This window comes from Anabrus simplex, chromosome 2 (genome assembly GCF_040414725.1).
Source record: "Anabrus simplex isolate iqAnaSimp1 chromosome 2, ASM4041472v1, whole genome shotgun sequence".
Taxonomy (NCBI): Eukaryota; Metazoa; Arthropoda; class Insecta; order Orthoptera; family Tettigoniidae; genus Anabrus; species Anabrus simplex.
Genome location: NC_090266.1, coordinates 560,021,642 through 560,042,244, shown reverse-complemented (window position 1 = coordinate 560,042,244; position 20,603 = coordinate 560,021,642). Strand labels below are relative to the sequence as shown.

The 20,603-nt window shown below is 38.6% G+C and overlaps 1 protein-coding gene across 1 annotated transcript in view; it reads left to right on the top strand.

Annotated features, from left to right (window-relative positions):
* LOC136864226 (lysine-specific demethylase 5A) overlaps positions 1-20,603 on the top strand; it is an 843,789-nt gene that overhangs the window by 373,431 nt on the left and 449,755 nt on the right. Inside the window, exon 17 of the mRNA XM_067140948.2 lies at positions 17,287-17,533. Coding sequence (XP_066997049.2) covers positions 17,287-17,533 — 247 coding nt within the window. The remainder of the gene's footprint in view (positions 1-17,286; positions 17,534-20,603) is intronic.

Sequence of the window (20,603 nt, the reverse complement as noted above, 5' to 3'; positions counted from 1 at the left end):
TTGGAAACACCAGGAGGAAAACTCTACGTGATATTTGTAGACTACTCGAAGGCTTTCGATTTATTGAACAGGGAGATCCTAGTCAAGAAGCTGGAGAAATTGACCGGAAGATCTAATATGACGACGCTTATATCAAATATACTAGCGGAAAATTATGTGCAAATGGACGATGGGATAGACGTATCAGAGTGGATACCACAGAAAATAGGGGTCCTCCAAGGAGATCCACTGAGTCCAATCTTGTTTAACGCCTTCACATGCGATGTAGGGGTAAAGATAAAAGAAAGTACCAATGCGAAAATGTATATCTACGCGGATGACATGGCGATCGCTTCAGAGAACATCGATGAACTGCAACGAGCTATGGACCTACTCGTCGAATGGGCAGAAGAAAATGAAATCTGGATAAACGAGGACAAAACAGAAATGATGATTTTCAGGAAGGGTGGTAAATTCGCGGAGGCTGACCAAATAATATGTAGAGGATCGCGTCTAAGAAGAGTAAATCATTTCAAATATCTAGGGCTAACTCTGCAAACAAGTGGGCATTGCTTCCGAATACACATCAGATCCAGGATGGTTGCTGCGATCAGAGCAATGAACGACATAGGGAATATTACCCTTATTGCAGTAGAGACAGCTATGCAGCTATTTAAGGCAAAGGTAATACCGGTGCTGACATATGGTCTCGAACTCATAGGAGAGTACCTTACTTATAAACAACTGGAGGAACTGGAGAAAATCAAAGCTCGCTACCTCAAAAGGGTCCTGGGAGTATCAAAGTCAACCCGATCGCGGTTGGTATATGAGCTAACGAGGGAAACGTACCTGATAGAGGACCTTCGGAACGAGCTGATACTGCCAGTTAATGCGGCATACGAGAAGCTTCTACAAGATCTGAAAGCCAAGAAAATGGAAATTTGGGATTCCTTCTACACTACCGAAGCCATGATGGACAGAAGGTGGATGGGTACAAATTACCAGCTGCGACACATCACTACAAGAATGGCAGTCCATGGTTTCCATTTTATGTTGTGCTCAGAGAAGAAATTCCATGACCCAAGTGATCAGTGTATGTGCAAGCTCTGTGGTCAAATCTGCAGGTGATATCATATACAGGAATGCTCCGAGAGAAAGTGCTCAATTAGTGAATTTGTGAAAGCCTGATAGTGATAGTGATTTCCACCCGAACTAAGCAGGTATGGATGTATATATATGATTGTATTCTTGTTTTATGGCCAGTGGCTGCATTAAAACATTATTATTATTATAAACATTTAACCCTAAATGCAAAGAAAGTGTCTGGAGGATCACCTAACACTTGTATGATCATGTCAGAAACTCGAATATGCATTTAGAAAACCTTTAAATATGAAATACGCGATTTTTAAGACATTATCAGAACCTTTTAACGTAGTGGACATTTAAATTTAACGTGCGATTATTATTTCAAACACAGAAGTTAAACCTGGAAGAAACTGTAAATATACAAATTCACTCAAATTCGAAGGATAGTTCTGCTTCTCACACACGACTATTTGACCAACACCATTAAAGAGTGGAGTCGAAAAGATATTCAAAATACCCTAAGCTAATAGGAATTCTGTATCAAAGAAGGATTTCATATTAAACACTACTGAAAAGTGAAAAGAAATATAACAGAAGTACTTAAATTTGCTGCGATGAATCTGGATATCGTTGGCTGACGATCAGGTCATGTTGGTTTCCCCTTAAGGTCTGGTGGCCTCATGGTGGGTTTTAGTGGTAGAACAGTTTTGGCGACGAATTCCTGCTTTGGGTAATACATACATACATATCCCACTTATTCCATCTATACGACTTATCTAAATTTAGCCTGTTTTCTTATATTCTTTGTATTTTCAATTGTAATTTCTTTTGTATTCTTGCTTTATGTGTTTAAGCCACATGTATAAGTGACATGTATGTAAACCCTATATATATATATTTATAATAAAGCACTGACGGAGCCAGGCTTCACCGACTCCGCCGCCTTTTTCCCTCACTGGCTCGCGGGCTCCGCCCGGTGTTTTTCCTCCCGCGTTCGGCTATAAAAGGCGAGTGGAGGGCGAGCACTGGGACAGTCTGCAGCCAGGGAGGGAGAAGGCAACAACAAGAGTATCGACTGATCCCACCAACTTCTGTCTTTGTACTTTTCTCCTTCTTCATTGTTGTCCCAGTCCCCTCCTCATTGCTGAATGTCGTTTTATACCATGTCTGTATATCGCATCTTGGCCACCCTCTTGGTCTTGAATATTTTAAGTGCAGATCAATAATTTTTCTGGGTATGCGATCAGGATCCATTCTTCGCATGTGACCATACCATTTGAGTCTACACAGAGTCTTGGTATCCTGCATTGTGCCAACCTGAGCCATGTCCCTGATGTTCTCATTACAAATTTTATCTCGTCTTGTTTTGCCAACCATCGCTCGAATGAATCTCACTTCAGCTGCCTGAATCCTTGCTTCATCCTTTTTCCTCAAGGTCCAGGTCTCACTCCCTTATGTCAAAATTCCATATTCGGTCTCGGACAACTCTATAGAATGTTCCTCCAGCTTGAATCCTGGTGGTAAGTTCCTCTTCATTGGAGCCTCTTGCTGATATCATGCTTCCTAGATATTTGAATTTGTTTGAAATCTTGAGTTGTTTACCCTCTATTTCAATGTAATCTTCAGGTTGACCATTTCTCTGCATAACCAACACTTCACTTTTTTCCTGACTTGGAATCTCCCCATATACAGATGTCATCAGCAAATAGTATGACTTTCATTTTGTTCTCACCAACGTTTTGGCATACTTGTTGTTGAATCTCATTCATCATAGTAATGAAGAGAAGAGGTGACAGAACTTCACCTTGTCTTCTGCCCATAGTTATTCTAAAGGGTTCTGTCATTCCTGATGTCTTCTTATAAATTCTCAATTTGTTTTATTATGTCATTACTGATTCCACTGTTTCTTAGCACTTCCCAGACAGCATCAAAGGCCTTTTTGATATCCAGGAAGGCCAGCCAAAGGACCTTATTATGTTCATAATACTTCTCCATTAGCTGACGCAGTCCAAATATTAGATCAGCTGTTTATCCGCCTTTCCGGAATCCGCATTGTTTCTCTGATAACTTTAATTCTATCAATGGTCTTATTTTCCTTTCTAAAATCCTTTCATACAGCTTTCCCAGTTGGGAAGTTATTGTAATTCCTCTGTAATTGGAACATTTCTTCCTGTCACCTTTCCAGAAGAGTGAAATGATGATACCTTTTTTCCAGTCTGCTGGTATCTGCCCATCCTTCCATATCTTGCAAAAAGTCTATACATCCACTGCTTTCCTGCGTCGTCCATAGACATGATCATTTCACCTCACACTTCATCAATGCCTGGAGATTTTTCTGTTTTAATGTATTTCCATTCATATTCTATATCATTCCATGTCAGATCTGTTACAGTGTCTCCATCCTTCCATCATTAACTACTGTAATCTATCTAATGAAATGTTTGTGATATCATTCACTTTTAACAGCTTATCAAAATACTGTATTTACGCAAATAATACCTGCACATTTTTTTAAAAAATATGGGGCACGAAATTGGGGTGCGGGTTTTATTTGTGTCAATGTTGGCTTTTTTTTTTCCCCTTTCAAAATCAGCCTTCCTAAATTTAGTGTGCGGGATTATTCAGTGGCGGATATTATTCGCGTAAATAACCGTATTTTTTAAAAAATTTCAGGTACGAAATTGGATCCAGAGTTTTGCGTCAAAGTTGGCATTTCTTTTTCTTTTTTCTTTTTTTTTTTTTTTTTTCGAAATAAGCCTGCCTACAGTTCGGGTGCGGGGATTATTCATGTAAATACGGTAATTCTTCTATTCTTCTTTGATCTCTCTGTCATCTGTAATGAGATACCCACTATCACTACTCAGATAATTAGTCTGTTCTTTGTCCCCCCTCCTATTCTTCATCATTCCATACAACATTTTTCTGTTGCCATCTAGATCTTCATTTAGTTTATCACTCCATTCATTCAACCATTTTTCCTTTTGTGCTCTGTCATCCTGCTTAGATTCTTTTTTTCACCAACTTAGAGATCTGTGTCCTTATCTGTTAGACTTTTGAAATATTTTCTGTAAGCATAGTTCTTTTTAAGGATTGTGTCTCTTGTTTTATCATTCTGTCATGGTGTCTCTTTCCATTTCCTTTTACCATTTGTTCTTCCACATGTCTCCTCTGTTGTCTTGACCAACCATTCCTTGAAAATTTTCCATTCTTCTGTGTCTGTTTTTTGTATAAAAATAAAATGAAATTAATCATGTATTAACAGTCCTCGGTTCGACTATTCATAGAATCGAAACGCACAGCTGAATGTTCGTAGAATTGAAATGTACAGTTCTTAATAGAATTGAAATGCACAGTTCACATACACAGCCTACAGTTCATTACCTACAAATATTTACACAATTCATGAAATGGTAAATTAGTGACGTAGTCATGCTTGCAATTTGAGTAATTCTGAATTAAAGCACAGTCTCGTTAACTTGAAGTATTCAGTACTTTGTAAGGAGCAAACTGTTCCAAATCCTGTCCACAACATTAAACTTTAAATTACGAGCACTTGAAAAATATTCACAAGTCTTAGACACTCGTGTAGAATAAACAGTCACTTGATGATGTTCAGATGAAGCACAATTTATATCACGCCCCGTTGGAGCAGAAGTTTATCACTCACAGTTTAAAGAAACTCGTACAAGTTCATACTCGTCGCGATTGAGTTAAAGTCCACGGACTTGAAGTATGACAGCCGCTTCACGCTATATCATGGTCCTCGCGAACCGACTGCACGAACTCCACTGCCATGCGTGCACATATACACACTGGTCAAACAGTGATCTGCTAAGCGAAGCAGTACTGTATATATATCCGATCCGTGCCTTCGCATCTCGTTCCATAACTTCGTCATCTCATGTCGGATTTACTTGAAACTTTGCAGGAACGTAGATAAAGGATTGGGCTACACGATGATGTGGTTAATTTTATCTAATTATTATTGTGGGGAAAGTTATTATCCATAGAAACTCGAGGAACATTCCACACTAGTCCAGGCTCTCTGTGTTGCGGCGAGGCAGGCTGTGACGTCACTCGTTCTATGTCACGCACACAGCTGTTGCTCGCTGTTCAGTCAGTCTTTCGCTGCCGGTCTGGAGCGTAACGCGTAAGTTTTAAATTTCCATTACGGGGACTTAGTTATGTACCGCCGTTACGGATACAGTAGAGACATTACAAATGTTGTAGATATTTCCATATGTATTTGTAAATAGCGGAGGAACGTTCGAGTACCCATTCGACTAGGTGGTCGATCAATGTTTCGAGTGTGTTCCATTAGAGTGTTGTAAGAACTCTTCCAGAAGTCGATCATTCTAGATGGTTGATCGAATAGTATAAATATCGAGCTGTCAAGTCAGTGAGACAGTCTGAGTATTGAACTCGAGTGAGTGAGTGAGTGAGTGAGTGAGGCAGGGAATTCAAGAGAGTGTGCGAGTCTGAGTATGTTATAGTGCGCACGTCAGTGTTGTTGATATCTGTACTTGTCAGAATCGACTTCAGGGTACTCCGCTATTGAGTTTTGTATATAGTGTCATTTACTACTGTGTATAATTGTGTGTTGTGACGTACAGTGTAAATAAAGTAGTTTATACACGGAAGTGAACGTGTTCTCATGTGATATTTATTTCGCTAAAATAAAATCGCAACGCAGAACGAGAAGGTCATCCAAGCTTTATGGTTGCCATCGTAGGCAGTAGGTAATGATCACACATTCTTGAAGCAACGAGACTTTTTAGATTTCTCTATCACATAGGGGTGGAGCTTCTCACAGCCATCAGCATTGGCTCCCAACATCACTGTGAGCCTCATCTTGCTGTGTTTCCCACCATGGCATTTATCTCCTTTGAATGCCAAAGTCTTGCTGGGCAACACAATGAAAAACAGTCCATTTTCATCTGGGTTAAAAATGTTCGTGGGTTTGTAATCCTGGGTCAGCTCCTGCAATCTTCTATCGATCCATTCTTCCACAGTTTCATCACTAACTGCATTAGATTCCCCACAAACATTTTATAGGTTAGGTTATACCTTTTCCTAAATTGGTTGATCTAGCCATTGGACGCGCTAAAATTTTCAATGCCAAGAATATTTGCCACTTTAACTGCCTTTTCCCTTAAGAGTACACCATCAGTTGGAATGCCCGTGGCTCTTGAAGTTTTAAACCAATTTTTTACAATTTTTTCCATTTTCTCGTATTTGCAGTATGACGCATACTTCCTTTTCTTGGAGTTTGATCCGCATTCTGAAGCACTTGATGTAATGCTTCCTCTGCTTTTCACAATTGTATTCAGAGTGGATACAGGAAGCTGCAATTCGCTTGCCAATGAAACATGTTGAGGCGGCACAAATCAACCCTTTCTACGATTCATACTTTCTCATCCATAGTGAAAGTTTTTCTTTCCTTCTTTTTTTTCCATTATTAGCAGTAAAACAATAAAGAAATAACAAAGAAGGATTAACTAATACACACGGTGGGAAAGGAAGATCGCGGCAATTCACTCTGACCGCTCAACTCATATAACAAGAACAAAAAAGTAACAAAAAACAAAAATACAGTAAATGTGACGAATCAGCGACAACAACTTTAACAACTCCAACAACAAACGCAAATGTAAAACAATAACCGTGAAATAATGAACTCTTGGCAAGACAAATGCTGAATCACTTGATAACGTCCCCTTCTTGTGGCTTATGCTGTACTTGGCAATATTGCAAACATCTGATATCTTCTTCTACTCCTCCTCCTCCTCCTCCTCCTCCTCCTCCTCCTCCTCCTCCTTTGCAGTTTTTTAATTCAACTCCTCGGATTTCTTCTTTTTCTTGAAAGATTAATGGGTACTTTATCGTTGTTGTATTGGAAAATAAGGTTTAGGATGTTGCGGAAAATATCTGATATCAAAGAATGCGCTGTGTTGGTTACGCGGAAGTTCAGTACTGAGAGTTCCATGAGTTATTATTAGACCTGAGATTTTAGGCTCTAAAAAAATAGTTTTAGGCGCCTAAAATAGGCTTTTAAAACAAGTAAATAGGCTTTTAAAACAAGTAAATAGGCTTTTAAAAGAGAAAATAGGCACTTAAAATATGTTTTAAAAATGTGTGGATAGGCAGGAAATAGAGTTCAAAATATTACAATATACACTTAAACTGTAACGTGATACTTTTTTACTTTAACAAAAGTGGTATCCCTATTCTTAACCAAAATAACTGCAAAATTAAGACAGAATAAAAAAAGACATTTATCAAAAACATTATAAAAAAGTCATGTGTCAAAAAAGTTATGGATTATGATATACCATTATCAGTACTGATCTAAAACCTTAATACTAAAATCACTGTACACAATTACAGCACTGTAGGCATCCAATAACGGCGTAAACGCGAATGGAGTATGTGTTTATTATTTGTGAGGAACATTCCTACAGTACTTTCATTCGTAGTTTGCTTTACAGTTCATAACAATAATCTTCTCTAAATTTTCCACAGTCAGCCTGTGTCTTTTGTCTGTTAAAATCATTTTGAAAGCAGAAAAAGAGCGCTCCACGCTCACAGATGTTAGAGGGGCATAGACAAATTGACCTACATTTTTCAATTCAATTTCACTTGGTAAGTCTACCTTTTCTCCATTCATTACCTGATGTACCCTTTTCAGCACTGAATAAACTGAGTTCTTCTGCAGTACACTAGACCACTTGTCTCTTATTTTGTCCCCTACCTTGCCCCTAGCACTTTGTATGTTATTCTCAGCTTCCTTAATTACAGAAAATTGCTGTTTGAGACTGTTTCCTTTTACCTCCATTTTTGTAATGGTGACTGGAAGAAATGAAAAATTTGCCTGAATATACGCAATGTCTCTCTGAACACTGGAACAATCATTTAACAGCTCTTTGACAGACGACACACATGCAGAGTAGTCCGTTAAAGGCAAATTGTCTATCACAGTCTTGATTTCCTCAAGATGTTCTGCATAATACAGGGCAGCTTCCATCCAGGAACCCCAACGGGTGATGATTGGCTGTGGTGGAAGGGGAATAGAGGGGAGTTTCTCTCGAAATATGGCTATTCTTGATGGAGCCTTACAGAACACTTTCTTCATTGTTGAAATGAGAGTATTTACTGCAGGAAACTCGGCCCTAACTGTTTCTGCAAGGCATGGGCCATGCGAGTAACATGAATTAAAGAAGGATAGAAAGTTTTGAGGAGAGGTGCAGTGGCAATCATGTAGGAAGCAGCATCGGAGACAAGGCGGAGGACTTTAGAATCATCAACACTCCCAGGATACAACAATTGCAACCCCTTGTTGAAGTATGCAATGCTTTGACTATTGACTTTCTCAAGCTGTTTAGAGCAAAGAAGGTGAGCGGTAGATGCCTGATTGGGTTCCAGTTTTCCTACTATAAGGTTAGCAATGTACCTGCCCACAGAATCGGTGGTTTCGTCCACACACAACCATATGCAAGACTCCCCAATATCCTCCCTGATTGACAAAATGACCTCATTGTAACAAATATCGAAGTAGTTCTTCTTTAATGTAGATGCTGATGGGATGTGCTGCTTGGTGTATTTCTCTAAAAAATCTCTGAAAACCGGATTATGCACAGCATTCCAGGGGATATTTGCTGCAAGTAGGGCTCTACACATATCAGCATAGAAACCATTATGGGTTGTAGGAGATATAGTTTGTGTGAGCAGAGTCTGTCTAATGTTACTTTTCATGGCTGCTTTCGCTTTGTGACTGGCAGTATCTGCATGCTGCTGAAGGTGGCATTTTTTTCTCATGTGAAATCTAAAACACAATAAAGTGATGTCAATTAGAGACTAAGATGAGGAATAGAAAAGGTGAGCTATTGAATAAAATTTGTACTTTTGAACTATTTAAATTAAGCCATTATTACTCTAAAGTTAATTAAGAACAAGAACACTACAGTCCCCGAAAGGCCTTGGCTTTCAATAACGGTTGCTTCCCAGCTCATGGCCTGCAGATATTGGGTGGTGTGTTTCAGCACGATGCATCCCTCAGCCGTATTGCCTTGCCTCCGTGACCCCTGCCCACTGTAGCTTCTCAATTGTCCTCACGATGCTGGGTAAACACCGTTCCAGACCTCATAGATTTCTAAATTACTGCCGGTACTAGAAATCGAACCTAGGTCGTCTGGACTAGGTCTCTACAATTAATTAGAGGAGCCAATATCAAAACCTTAGTTTTAGATTAATATGAAATTTTAAGATATATGCACATACCTGTTTATTGCAGTACTGGCAGAAAATAATCTTGCCATCAAAAGTCATCCCTGGAAATTGTACAAGCCATTGTAGTATAAGCGCACTCTTAGATGATTTCGTTTTAGGCATGATGAACTATATTCACTTAAACAGATCTTCTTTCACTGGTGACTTGACACAGAATGTCCCTTCTTACTACCTGCTCCTTGTTCTTCCTAGACAGTTTAACCCGTTGACGGTTCACTTCACTTTAGAAGAGTTATTGAAATGTCATAATCATAAACTACTTGATAGTTCAAATAGAACTAGACGGAATGAAAATAAATCCTGTCTCGGTGACATGAGTATCAGAATTGCGAGCAATTCTCAATGACAGAATAATAATGAATAAGATTATTTACTAGACCCCATCTTTCAAGAAATTTTATTGAGACTTAGTGCAATAATTACGGGATTATTTCCCTCCTTATATTTCACTAGTGGGGTGAGATATCAACCAATCGTATCATACTTCTTGGCCTAAAATTCCCTTTCATTGGTTCGAATCCTGGTTGTAGATTTTTCTCAAAGGAAAGACAGTTCTAACTTTGTATACACTCAAAAGTATAGCGAGTTATGCAACATGAACTTGACTAGCAGTGTTCATTGATGAACATCTGCTTGCTACGAGCGAGGCGAACATGTTGAGAGCAAGCTTCAAGGTTATCTCTCTTAGCTGACTAGATTGATTCAGTAACATATAAATTTTATCTTGCTGAGTCAGAAATGAATAAAGTATACCGTTTCATTTATGCATTGAAAATGAAAACCTACAACCTGTTTTTCAGTCGGTGACCAGGTCAGGGATGGAATGAATGAAGCCCCTATCTTGCGGCGACGATAGGAATTGTGCCGGCTGCCGAGGCTTGTCGCACTCCTCTGGGGCAATGATTAATGACTGACAGATGAAATGAAATGATAGTGGAGAGTGTTGCTGGAAGGAAAGATGACAGGAAAAATTGTAGTACCCGGAGGAAAACCTGTCCCACCTCCGCTTTGTCCAGCACAAATATCACATGGAGTGACCAGAATTTGAACCACGGAACCCAGCAGTGAGAGGCCAGCGTGCTGCCGCCTGAGCCACGAAGGCTCTCATTCGTGCAAATACATCATAAATTGAAGGTAAAAGTGTTACATGACAACTATCATCTACAGAACATACAAAGGCATGAAATACCGACATACTTGTTAGCTTTCCAAAGGAAAGGATTTATTGTGTCCTCTTTAGATGGAGTAATTCTAATGAAACCTGTTTCGGTTCATTTTTGAGCCATCTTTGGTGAAAACGTTAAAAACTACATGATTAATGTTAAATGAATGTCATTAAAAGACACACAATGAGAAAGAATATGTAGAAACATGTGCAACATGATGAAGTTAATACAATATGAGGTTGTAGCAAGGTTTAGAACCTCTTAGTCTGAAAATACAGTATGTCACACTAAAAAATGAGGACAAAAATCACAAAAATAAAACTTGAGAAACAGTCTATGTTCATTGAGGCACATGCTCGAAAAGTCTAGAGGGCAACAGAAATATAAGAATGTATTTTGAGACGAAACAAATTCCAAGTATTGCGTGTGTGACTCACCAGTGTAAACAGTCAATAAATCCAAATCTGTAATTGAAAAATTGAAGTATATGTGAGAAGCTTGGGCTAATAAATGAAAGATAAATGAAAAGAAAACTTTAGACTTATTAAATAATTGCCCTCTTGAACGGCCTGACATTCTCAGATTAATATCTTGTAATACTTGTCAGCTGTTAACCCATTTGTGTCATATTTTATAGGGCAGAGATTAAAATCTCATGTCCTGCATATTTAAAGCTCTGTGCTGAACTATGATGCACATCAAAACTAAACTTGCCTCATATCATCACACAGTAGGAATATTTTCATGCTGGTTTTCAACTTAGCGTGCAGAGGATTCGTACTCACTACGAATGGCACTTCAAAATGATGATTTTGTTTGATAGACTTCAAAACACTCTAGCATATTGAACAGGCATTTATCTTCACTGCAGTGCAATTGAATTTGGGGTTTGGAACCTGTAACAGAAAAATGCAGAGAACTAAATAAGCTTGCATCTCATCCTCATTAGTGTCAAACCACCCTACATCGACCTCAGCAGAAAAACAAACAAAAACGGGTGGATGGACAGCTGTTTCATTACATCATAATTTTTTTTTTTTGCAAGAAATTACCGAAGCAATATACCACCATGCTATATGATTCAGTAATACTGAAAGTTGTAACAGAAAGATTCTGATACTTATTCTGAAGTATTTCAGACACTTTTTTCATGTGAATGAATGAAGAATGGAACTATTTTCCCCTATCATTCATATCCAGTCAGTCACCTTCATCTTTCCTCATACGTTTTTGTTATGACTGCATGAAATCAACCACATTCTTATCACTTTTGAACGATGAACTGTCAACCGCACTTATCACAAGCACACTCATGTTAATTTCATTTCTTACTTGTGATCCACTGTCTAAAACACTTTCAAGCAGACTCTGAATGTGGTCATATTCACTTCTCCTAATTCTAACCCTTAAAGTAGACAAAAAATAACAGTGCAGGCAGTAACAAAGAGGAGAATATGATAGCCACATTTCTTAGCTACCAGTATTTGCTGGACTGAGTAGTTTGGGCGGTAGTGCGCTGGCCTTCTGAGCCCACCTTGGCTGTTTGATCCTGGCTCAGTCCAGTGGTATTTGAAGGTGCTGAAATACACATTAGCCTCATGTCGGTAGATTTACTGCCACGTAAAAGAACTCGTGCAGGAGAAAATTCTGTCACCTCAGCATCTCTGAAAACCATAAAAGTAGTTAGTTGAATGTGAAAACTATTATTATTATTATTATTATTATTATTATTATTATTATTATTATTATTATTATTATTATTATTATTGTTATTATCGTAGCTATTCATAGAACCTTGACCATCAAAATATATTATTGTTATTATCATTAGTTGTATGTTTCAATCAACCCAAACATTACCTAGCAAAGTGCTGTGGTTTTCAGTCAGTGTTCCCTTCCAAGTCATTTGCCATGATTAATCAAACTTCAGTCCTCATCTCTCTGTTGTTACCCTGCCAGTGTAGGGTATACTATTTCCTCAATGTCTTCATCCCTTTACCTTTCCATTTGGTCTCTCCCATTTCCAGAAGTGCAGTTTTCTTCTTTCCATGAGGTTGACTTGTTTGTTATACTTTCCTGTAAGGCTGAGTATATCGATGGTCCTAATTAGTGTTATCTGTCTTCTCCGAGATAGGTGCATGATCACATGGTCCTGTGTATCGTGAGACCATAAGCCATCATAGGTTTGCTCATGCTGGTGTCTTAGCTGAGTATCTTGTATTCCAAACCTCTCATTTGAATTGGAAGTAAAAACCGTTATTACATTAGTAAGCCTAACGTAATGAGAGGTTTTCTTCTATAGAGATTAACTTCCTTTGCTTGTCACTTGCCACACGTGCAAGGCAGGAGCTTTCGGATTAATTTATATGACATTTCCTAGACAAAAGCTTCAACCACATCCTGAGGGAGAAGTCTTCCCTTTCTCCCCTTAGTTTTTCAGGTTTGGTATCGGCCACTCAACCCTTGGCCTTACGGTCTACTATCATGTATGGTAACAGGAGTGTTCCTGGCCTGACTTATGGTTAGAGCCCAGAAGTTAGGCAAAATGCCTTAAAAAAAAAAAAAAAATTATTGGGTTGATGTATGGGAGAGTTAAGTATAAACTTCTCTAGACTTATTTGGTAATGGTAGGGGCATTTTTTATTTTGCCTTTTTTTGTGTGCCTATTCTAGCTGTCATTTCAAATTTTAAGGCTTAATGCCTTTTCTTGCCTATTTGCATTATTACAGATTCTTTTTGCTATTATTTGCTCATTTTAAATGAATAGCACAAACATTTTCAATACAGTACTATATAAGAAAATAGAAATACAAACGACATACATAAATTAAGCCGTAAATCTCTATTGAGAATAACATTCCCCATACATACAATTCTTACTTTGTTTCTGTACTACTATCAAACAGGGAATGCGGCTGGGTGAGGGTGAGATCGACTCGCAAATGTGCAGCTTGCACACGTGTGCGCATGCACAAGCACAGGAGATTAGGATCGACCAGACTCTCATCACATTAATCACCTAGTGCACTTAAGTTGATCAAACCTTGATATATGTTATTTGACATTTTATCTTTACATTTTTAATATACAGCATATCATTTCTACACAACATAAGAAAAGTGATTCCAAACAATCCTGAGTCCACCCAGCTTTCGCTTCCGTAAAGCAAAGTTGGTCTGAAAACAGACCGATATGAAGATAGTTTCGTCTGGGAGCTGACTTCCTTCTTACAGAATACTGCTGATCACAACTGCGAGCTCACTGCATTAGCTTTACTACACCTTGATTCAATCTCACTTACTATATTACCATCTTGGGAGAACACACAACCTAAATACTTGATATTATCAACCTGTTCTAGCTTTGTATCACCAATCTGACATTCAATTCTGTTGAATATCTTACCTACTGACATCAATTTAGTCTTCGAGAGGCTAATTTTCATACCATACTCATTGCACCTATTTTCAAGCTCCAAGATATTATACTGCAGGCTTTCGGCACAGTCTGCCATTAAGACAAAGTCATCGGCATAGGCCAAACTGCTTACTACATTTCCACCTAACTGAATCCCTCCCTGCCATTTTATACCTTTCAGCAGATGATCCATGTAAACTACGAACAGCAAAGGTGAAAAATTACAGCCTTGTCTGACCCCTGTAAGTACCCTGAGCCAAGAACTCATTCTACCATCAATTCTCACTGAAGCCCAATTGTCAACATAAATGCCATTGATTGATTTTAATAATCTACCTTTAATTCCATAGTCCCCCAGTATAGTGAACATCTTTTCCCTCGGTACCCTGTCATATGCTTTCTCTAGATCTACGAAACATAAACACAACTGCTTATTCCTCTCGTAGCATTTTTCAATTACCTGGCGCATACTAAAAATCTGATCCCGACAGGCTCTCTGTGGTCTGAAACCACACTGGTTTTCATCCAACTTCCTCTCAACGACTGATCGCACCCTCCCTTCCAAGATGCCAGTGAATACTTTTCGTGGTATACTAATCAATGAGATACCTCGATAGTTGTTGCAATCCTTCCGGTTCCCTTGCTTATAGATAGGTGCAATTACTGCTTTTGTCCAATCTGAAGGTACCTTACCAACACTCCACGCTAATTTTACTACTCTATGAAACCATTTCATCCCAGCCTTCCCACTATACGTCACCATTTCAGGTCTAATTTCATCTATTCCTGCTGCCTTTAGACAATGGATTTTTTTTTTTTTTTAACCATCCTTTCCACTTCCTCAAGCATAATTTCATCAACATAATTTTCCTCCCCCCTATGAGCTTGGCTGTTTGCAACACCACCAGGATGATTTCCTTTTACACTGAACCGAGCTCGATAGCTGCAGTCGCTTAAGTGCGGCAAGTATCCAGTAATCGGGAGATAGTGGGTTCGAGTCCCACTGTCGGCAGCCTTGAAGATGGTTTTCCGTGGTTTCCCATTTTCACACCAGGCAAATGCCGGGGCTGTACCATAATTAAGGCCACGCCCATTTCCTTCCAACTCCTAGGCCTTTCCTATCCCATCGTCGCCATAAGACCTATCTGTGTCAGTGCGACGTAAAGCAAATAGCTTTTACATTGAGAAGATGTTCAAAATATTCCCTCCATCTCTCCAGTGATTCCCTGGGATCTATTATGAGTTCACCTGAATTACAAAAAAAACTGTTCATTTCCTTTTTCCCTCCCTTCCTAAGATTCTTTGTTACTGTTCAGAAAGGTTTCCATGCTGCTTGACCTAACCTTTCCAGGTTATTACCAAAATCTTCCCATGACTTCTTTTTGGATTCAACAACTATTTGTTTCGCCCTGTTTCTTTCTTTTGCGTACAAATTCCTGTCTGCCTCGGCCCTTGTTTGGAGCCATTTCTGATAAGCCTTCCTTTTACGTTTACAGGCTAATCTCACTTCATCATTCCACCAAGATGTTCACCTTTTCCCATCTTTACACAGTTGTTCGTAGGCATTCCCTTGCTGTTTCTACTACTGCATCCCTGTATGCCACCCATTCACTTTCTATATCCTGAACCTGCTTACTGTCTACTGTTCAAAACTTCTCAGTAATCATATCCATGTAGTTCTGTCTAATTTCCTCGTCCTGGAGATTTTCTAACCTTATTCGTTTGCAGACAGATTTCACTTTCTCTACCCTAGGCCTAGAGATACTTAGTTCACTACAGATCAGATAGTTGTCTGTATCATCGAAAAATCTGCGAAAAACTCGTACATTCCTAACAGGTTTCCTGAATCTGAAGTCGGTTAAGGTATAGTCTTATGGATCCAGTACCGCTAGCCTCCCATATGTAGCGGTGAATAGCCTTATGCTTGAAGAATGTATTCGTAACTGCTAAACCCATACTAGCACAGAAGTCCAGCAAACGCTTCCCATTCCCATTAGCTTCCATATCTTCCCCACATTTACCAATCACCCTTTCGTATCCTTCAGTTCTCTTCCCAACTCTCGCATTGAATTCGCCCATTAGCACTATTCTATCCTTGCTGTTGACCCTGACCACGATGTCACTCAATGCTTCATAAAACTTGTCAACTTCATCCTCATCTGCACCCTTTCATGGTGAATGCACGGACAGAATTCTTGTCCTAATTCCTCCAACTGACAAATCTACCCACATCATTCACTCATTTACGTGCCTAACAGAAACTATGTTGTGTGCAATGGTATTCCTGATAGTCCTACCCCAAACTTCTCAGTAATCATTCCTTTTCTTCCCTTTCTAACACCTGTCAAGTACACTTTATAATCTCCCATCTCTTCCTCATTATCTCCCCTTACCCAAATATCACTTGACCCTAGGACATCCAGATGCATCCTCTTTGCTGACTCAGCCAGTTCTACTTTCTTTCTTCCATAAGCCCCATTAATATTGATAGCTCCCCATCGAATTCCATTTCGTTTGCCAAGTTGTTTCCAAGGAGTCGCTCACCTGTCAAATGGGAGTGGGAATCCATTACTCCCATAGGTCCGAGGCTTGCTTAAAATGTTCTGAGCTTGGTAAATTCATGAAGCAGGATGCTACCCTATTTGCACATAGAGGAGAGACCCTCACTTGGACTAAGGGGTTATGGACCACCTGTGAATTGTATAGTCCTAGCCGCCTGAGCATATGGAGGCCATGACTCAGAATATGTCCGAGATGCCCACTCCCATTCCATAGCAACTGGCATCCCGACTCTCAGGACCACCTACTAGGCCACTCAGCCGTTGCCCATGGTCCACGAACTAGGACGTGACTACAGTAACCCGCAAACATGAACCATTGTAGTTCATATACTCTGACAAAATGCGCAGTGATTCTTATTTCAGTTTTTAACTCTTCTGCCCTTCGAGGATTATTTCGTAAACTTTCTCCTTAAAAATTTCCCTTCAGATAAAAACTACAAGTGCTTAAGTCAGCCGAACGAGGTGGCCATCAGCGCCGACTAATAATTTCTTCATCATCAAACACTTCCCATAACTGTCGTGTAGTATTGTGCTTCATACGGGCTGTTGCAGTAACTCATGTTATTGGGGGGAAGAAACCCTGTTAAATTCATTTCTCAACTTTGTCCATCCTAGATTTAATTTTCTGCTATGCCTCTGTTATAGTCTTAATTTTTTTTCTTTCATCCCATGTAAGAATGATGGCTGTGAATTTTTGTATTAGTACTTGGCATATAAAATGTGAAGTGTGCAATTTTTAAGATTATCTGTAAATGGATGGTATTTGTGACATTGTCATTATCTTCCAGGAATAAACCAAAACCAAAGATAACTTTGGAGGAATTAAGAAAATTTGTTAAGACTGTTGACCGCTTGCTGTGTTCTCTGAAAGATGGCCCTGCTCTGAAGGAGTTTGTGTCTAAAGTGGAAAATTTTAAGCAGACATCAGAAGCTTTATTGAAAGCGGAGTTGCCGTCTTCCAAAGAACTTGGTGCTTGCTTGGATATGGGATCAGAGATAATAATTGATCTACCTGAGATTCCGAAGTTAAAACAGGTGAGTGATATGTACTGCTTAGGAATCAAGTTAGTGGTTGAAGTTGTTTGATATAAATAAGTCTCAAATGTTCTTCGTCCAGATTGGACTGTCTCTTCGTTCTTTGTACATTATGTACTGTTTGCCAACATATCAGATGCATAGCATTATTCTGTATCAAGGTAGCCGATGTACCCCAACCTATCTTATGTAATTAGTGTCGTCAGGGAGCTAAAGTCAACTACAAAACTGGTCTGTTTGCCTCACACTATACTTGTTTCATTTTTCTCCACCAACCTTTTGCAAGCCCTTAGGAGTCTTCGGAAGATGTGGAATGTGTTTCTTGCCGCTTGGCAGATAGGTGGGAGACTTATCTGACTGTTTGCAGAGGTGCCAACTATTATGGATTGTCCGTAATTATTATGGATTTCTCCTCATGATTACAGCATTATGCTTTTGTTCAATACTCAGCATCTGTGACAAGAAAGAAAATGAGTGAACCAAAATCCTTTTTGTTGTTTACAGATGGTAGAATGGATTCAAATGCAGTCAAAGTTTATCCTATACTGTAGTTGGGTTTCTTTCTTTAGTGTTAATATGGGCCAAGTATTAAATGTTCTACTGTCATTGTTAGAGTGTACTGACAACACAGGTGAGGGAATTTTCTGTTACCATTCCATAGGAACATTGCATTTCTTTATCATCTGACAACACCTACACAGTGTTATGAGCAAACAAAAGTGTTGTTAATTTTATGGAGGACAGGCATTCTTCTGTTTATATTTTGTGTTGTCCATCTTATCTCATACATATCGGCGCACAGAAAGCATCAGCCTAATTACTAGTCATTGTTGAGAACTTAAAAAAAAAGTTATATTACTATCTTGATAAGAGCTTTAAAAGGTAAACTACATTATAGCATGTCAGGCTATTTATGGCTCGAAGGGTAAAAAATGTTGAAATATATTTGTACCGATTGGCTCTTGCTTTCTCAGTTCTTGAGCAATGGGAAGTTTTGACTCTTATGGTTTGCACTGAGCTCCACCATAAAAAGGAGACCATCAGTCAATTTGAATGTTTTTTCATTTTTTTGCATGCAAATTTATTTTTATATATTTCTTTCAGAGTACTTCCTTTATGAGGAGTGGTTTTCTTTGGTCAGATTTGTTCAACCATGTTCTATTCAGTCAGAATCTACCACCATTTTAAGTTTTGAAATCAAGGGGAGGAAGTACCAGAAAGGTAATGAGAACTTGGTAATGGGAGCAGAAGGCAGAACATACATGAAAGAGAATGATTGTGATGAACAGTTTTTATAATTCTGTAGTTGAGTTTTATATGGCAGCTTGCAGTTACATTATCAGAAAATTTCCGCATGATGAATTTCTTCAGCATGCCGAAGTTGTAGATACCTCTCATAGAGTGAAGGTTTGCTGTTCATCTCTTGGATATTTTGTTTGAAGATTCCCAAGATTGGTCAAGGAAATTGAACATTAAATAAACTTCAAGAGGAATTTGCAATTTACGCCTATGTGACACTTTCTTTGAATAATTTGTTTCTGGCTCGAAAATTGATATAAACTGGGGCAACATTGCAGAGCTTAAAAATGAAAGCAGAGAAATGAAGTATAAAAACAGTATTAAATGTTTGTTACAGTAACTCTCCCACAGAAAGGTTTTTCTGTGGTGTTAGGAAAAGTTGGTTAGAATTCAGGCCTACATTTAGCACATCTATGCTGCAATCACTTATGGTCCAGAAGATTAAAATGTAATCTCAGGGGGATGTATCCTTCTAGAAAACCTACACTGAAAAGCAGCTGCTGGGTGTAAAACAAGCTACAGAGATTTTTAAAAATCACAGAACAAACAAGTAATGTGCAATTTTATTGTGTAACTTGCTGACGTACCCGTGCTTCATTACGGAATTCTACATTGTATACAGGTTAAATTGCATAGCTCTTAACTTTAACCTAGACACGCGATGAGGAAGTCACCATACGTCTTTTCTCATATGAAGACTGGGTTAGGGAATTTTCATTGTAATGGTAGTCCCACGTGTCTACCATCAGTCATCTTGCACACTTGTAATTTGTGAATTATAGCCATTCAAATATTACTAATCCTGTAAGTTTCCCCTAAATACATGTTGTTTAGATTTTTCCTTATTTCTATGGCCTTGCAGATTCTGCTAGATTCTTATTTTTCTTTTAAAAAATAAATTTTATGATTTGCTTCAGAGAAACACTTAGCAAAAGCCAAAATTTTCAAGCCTTGGTCATTGGCTTGATGGTTGTGTTCTCTGAGTCTGGTAGAAATCATATAATAAACAAGTATAAATGGTCCACCTAGTCAATACATTTAGATTTATTTACAATTTACCATTGCAAAAACATCAGAAAAGGAGCATTGAAGGTGCCCTTATTATTTTAAATCTATCATTCCAATTTCAACTCTTGGAAATTGATGAATGCCAGTCTTTTTATCTTAGAAATATGTATCAAAATGTCGAAACTCTGAATAACATTTATTTGGTGGAATCGTTTATATAACTCTGCTTTCACTGTAGAACTAATTTAGTGCACAATAACTTAAATTAATGTTCGAATGCATGTTAGATGATTTATGCCCGTAAAAGGGTCATACTTGAATTTTTTTTAAACGTCTTATTTTTCACTTTTTGAAACTAGGGTTAAAAAAGCCAGTCTTTTCTTCCATTTGGATAAGTATGGTATTTGTTTCTACAACTTCTAAGCAAGGTGCTGTGCAGTTTGGGTCACGTGCTATTGGCTTGCATTCAGGAGGTAGGGAGTTTGGACTCCACTTTTTTCAGCCCAGAAGATGGTTTTCCTTTTGTTTCCCATTTTTATACCAGGCAAGGCAAATGCTGCGGCTATATCTTATGGCCACGGTTATTTCCTTCCCACTATTAACCCCTTCCTATCCCATCATCTCCATAGGACCTATCTGTGTCGGTGCGAGGTAAATCCAATTTTGAAAAAAATATCTTACAACTGAACCAGAAGACAGAGGCAGTACATGCGTTGATGCATATCTTGTGCACTTCGTATTATATCCTGCATATTGTACACTG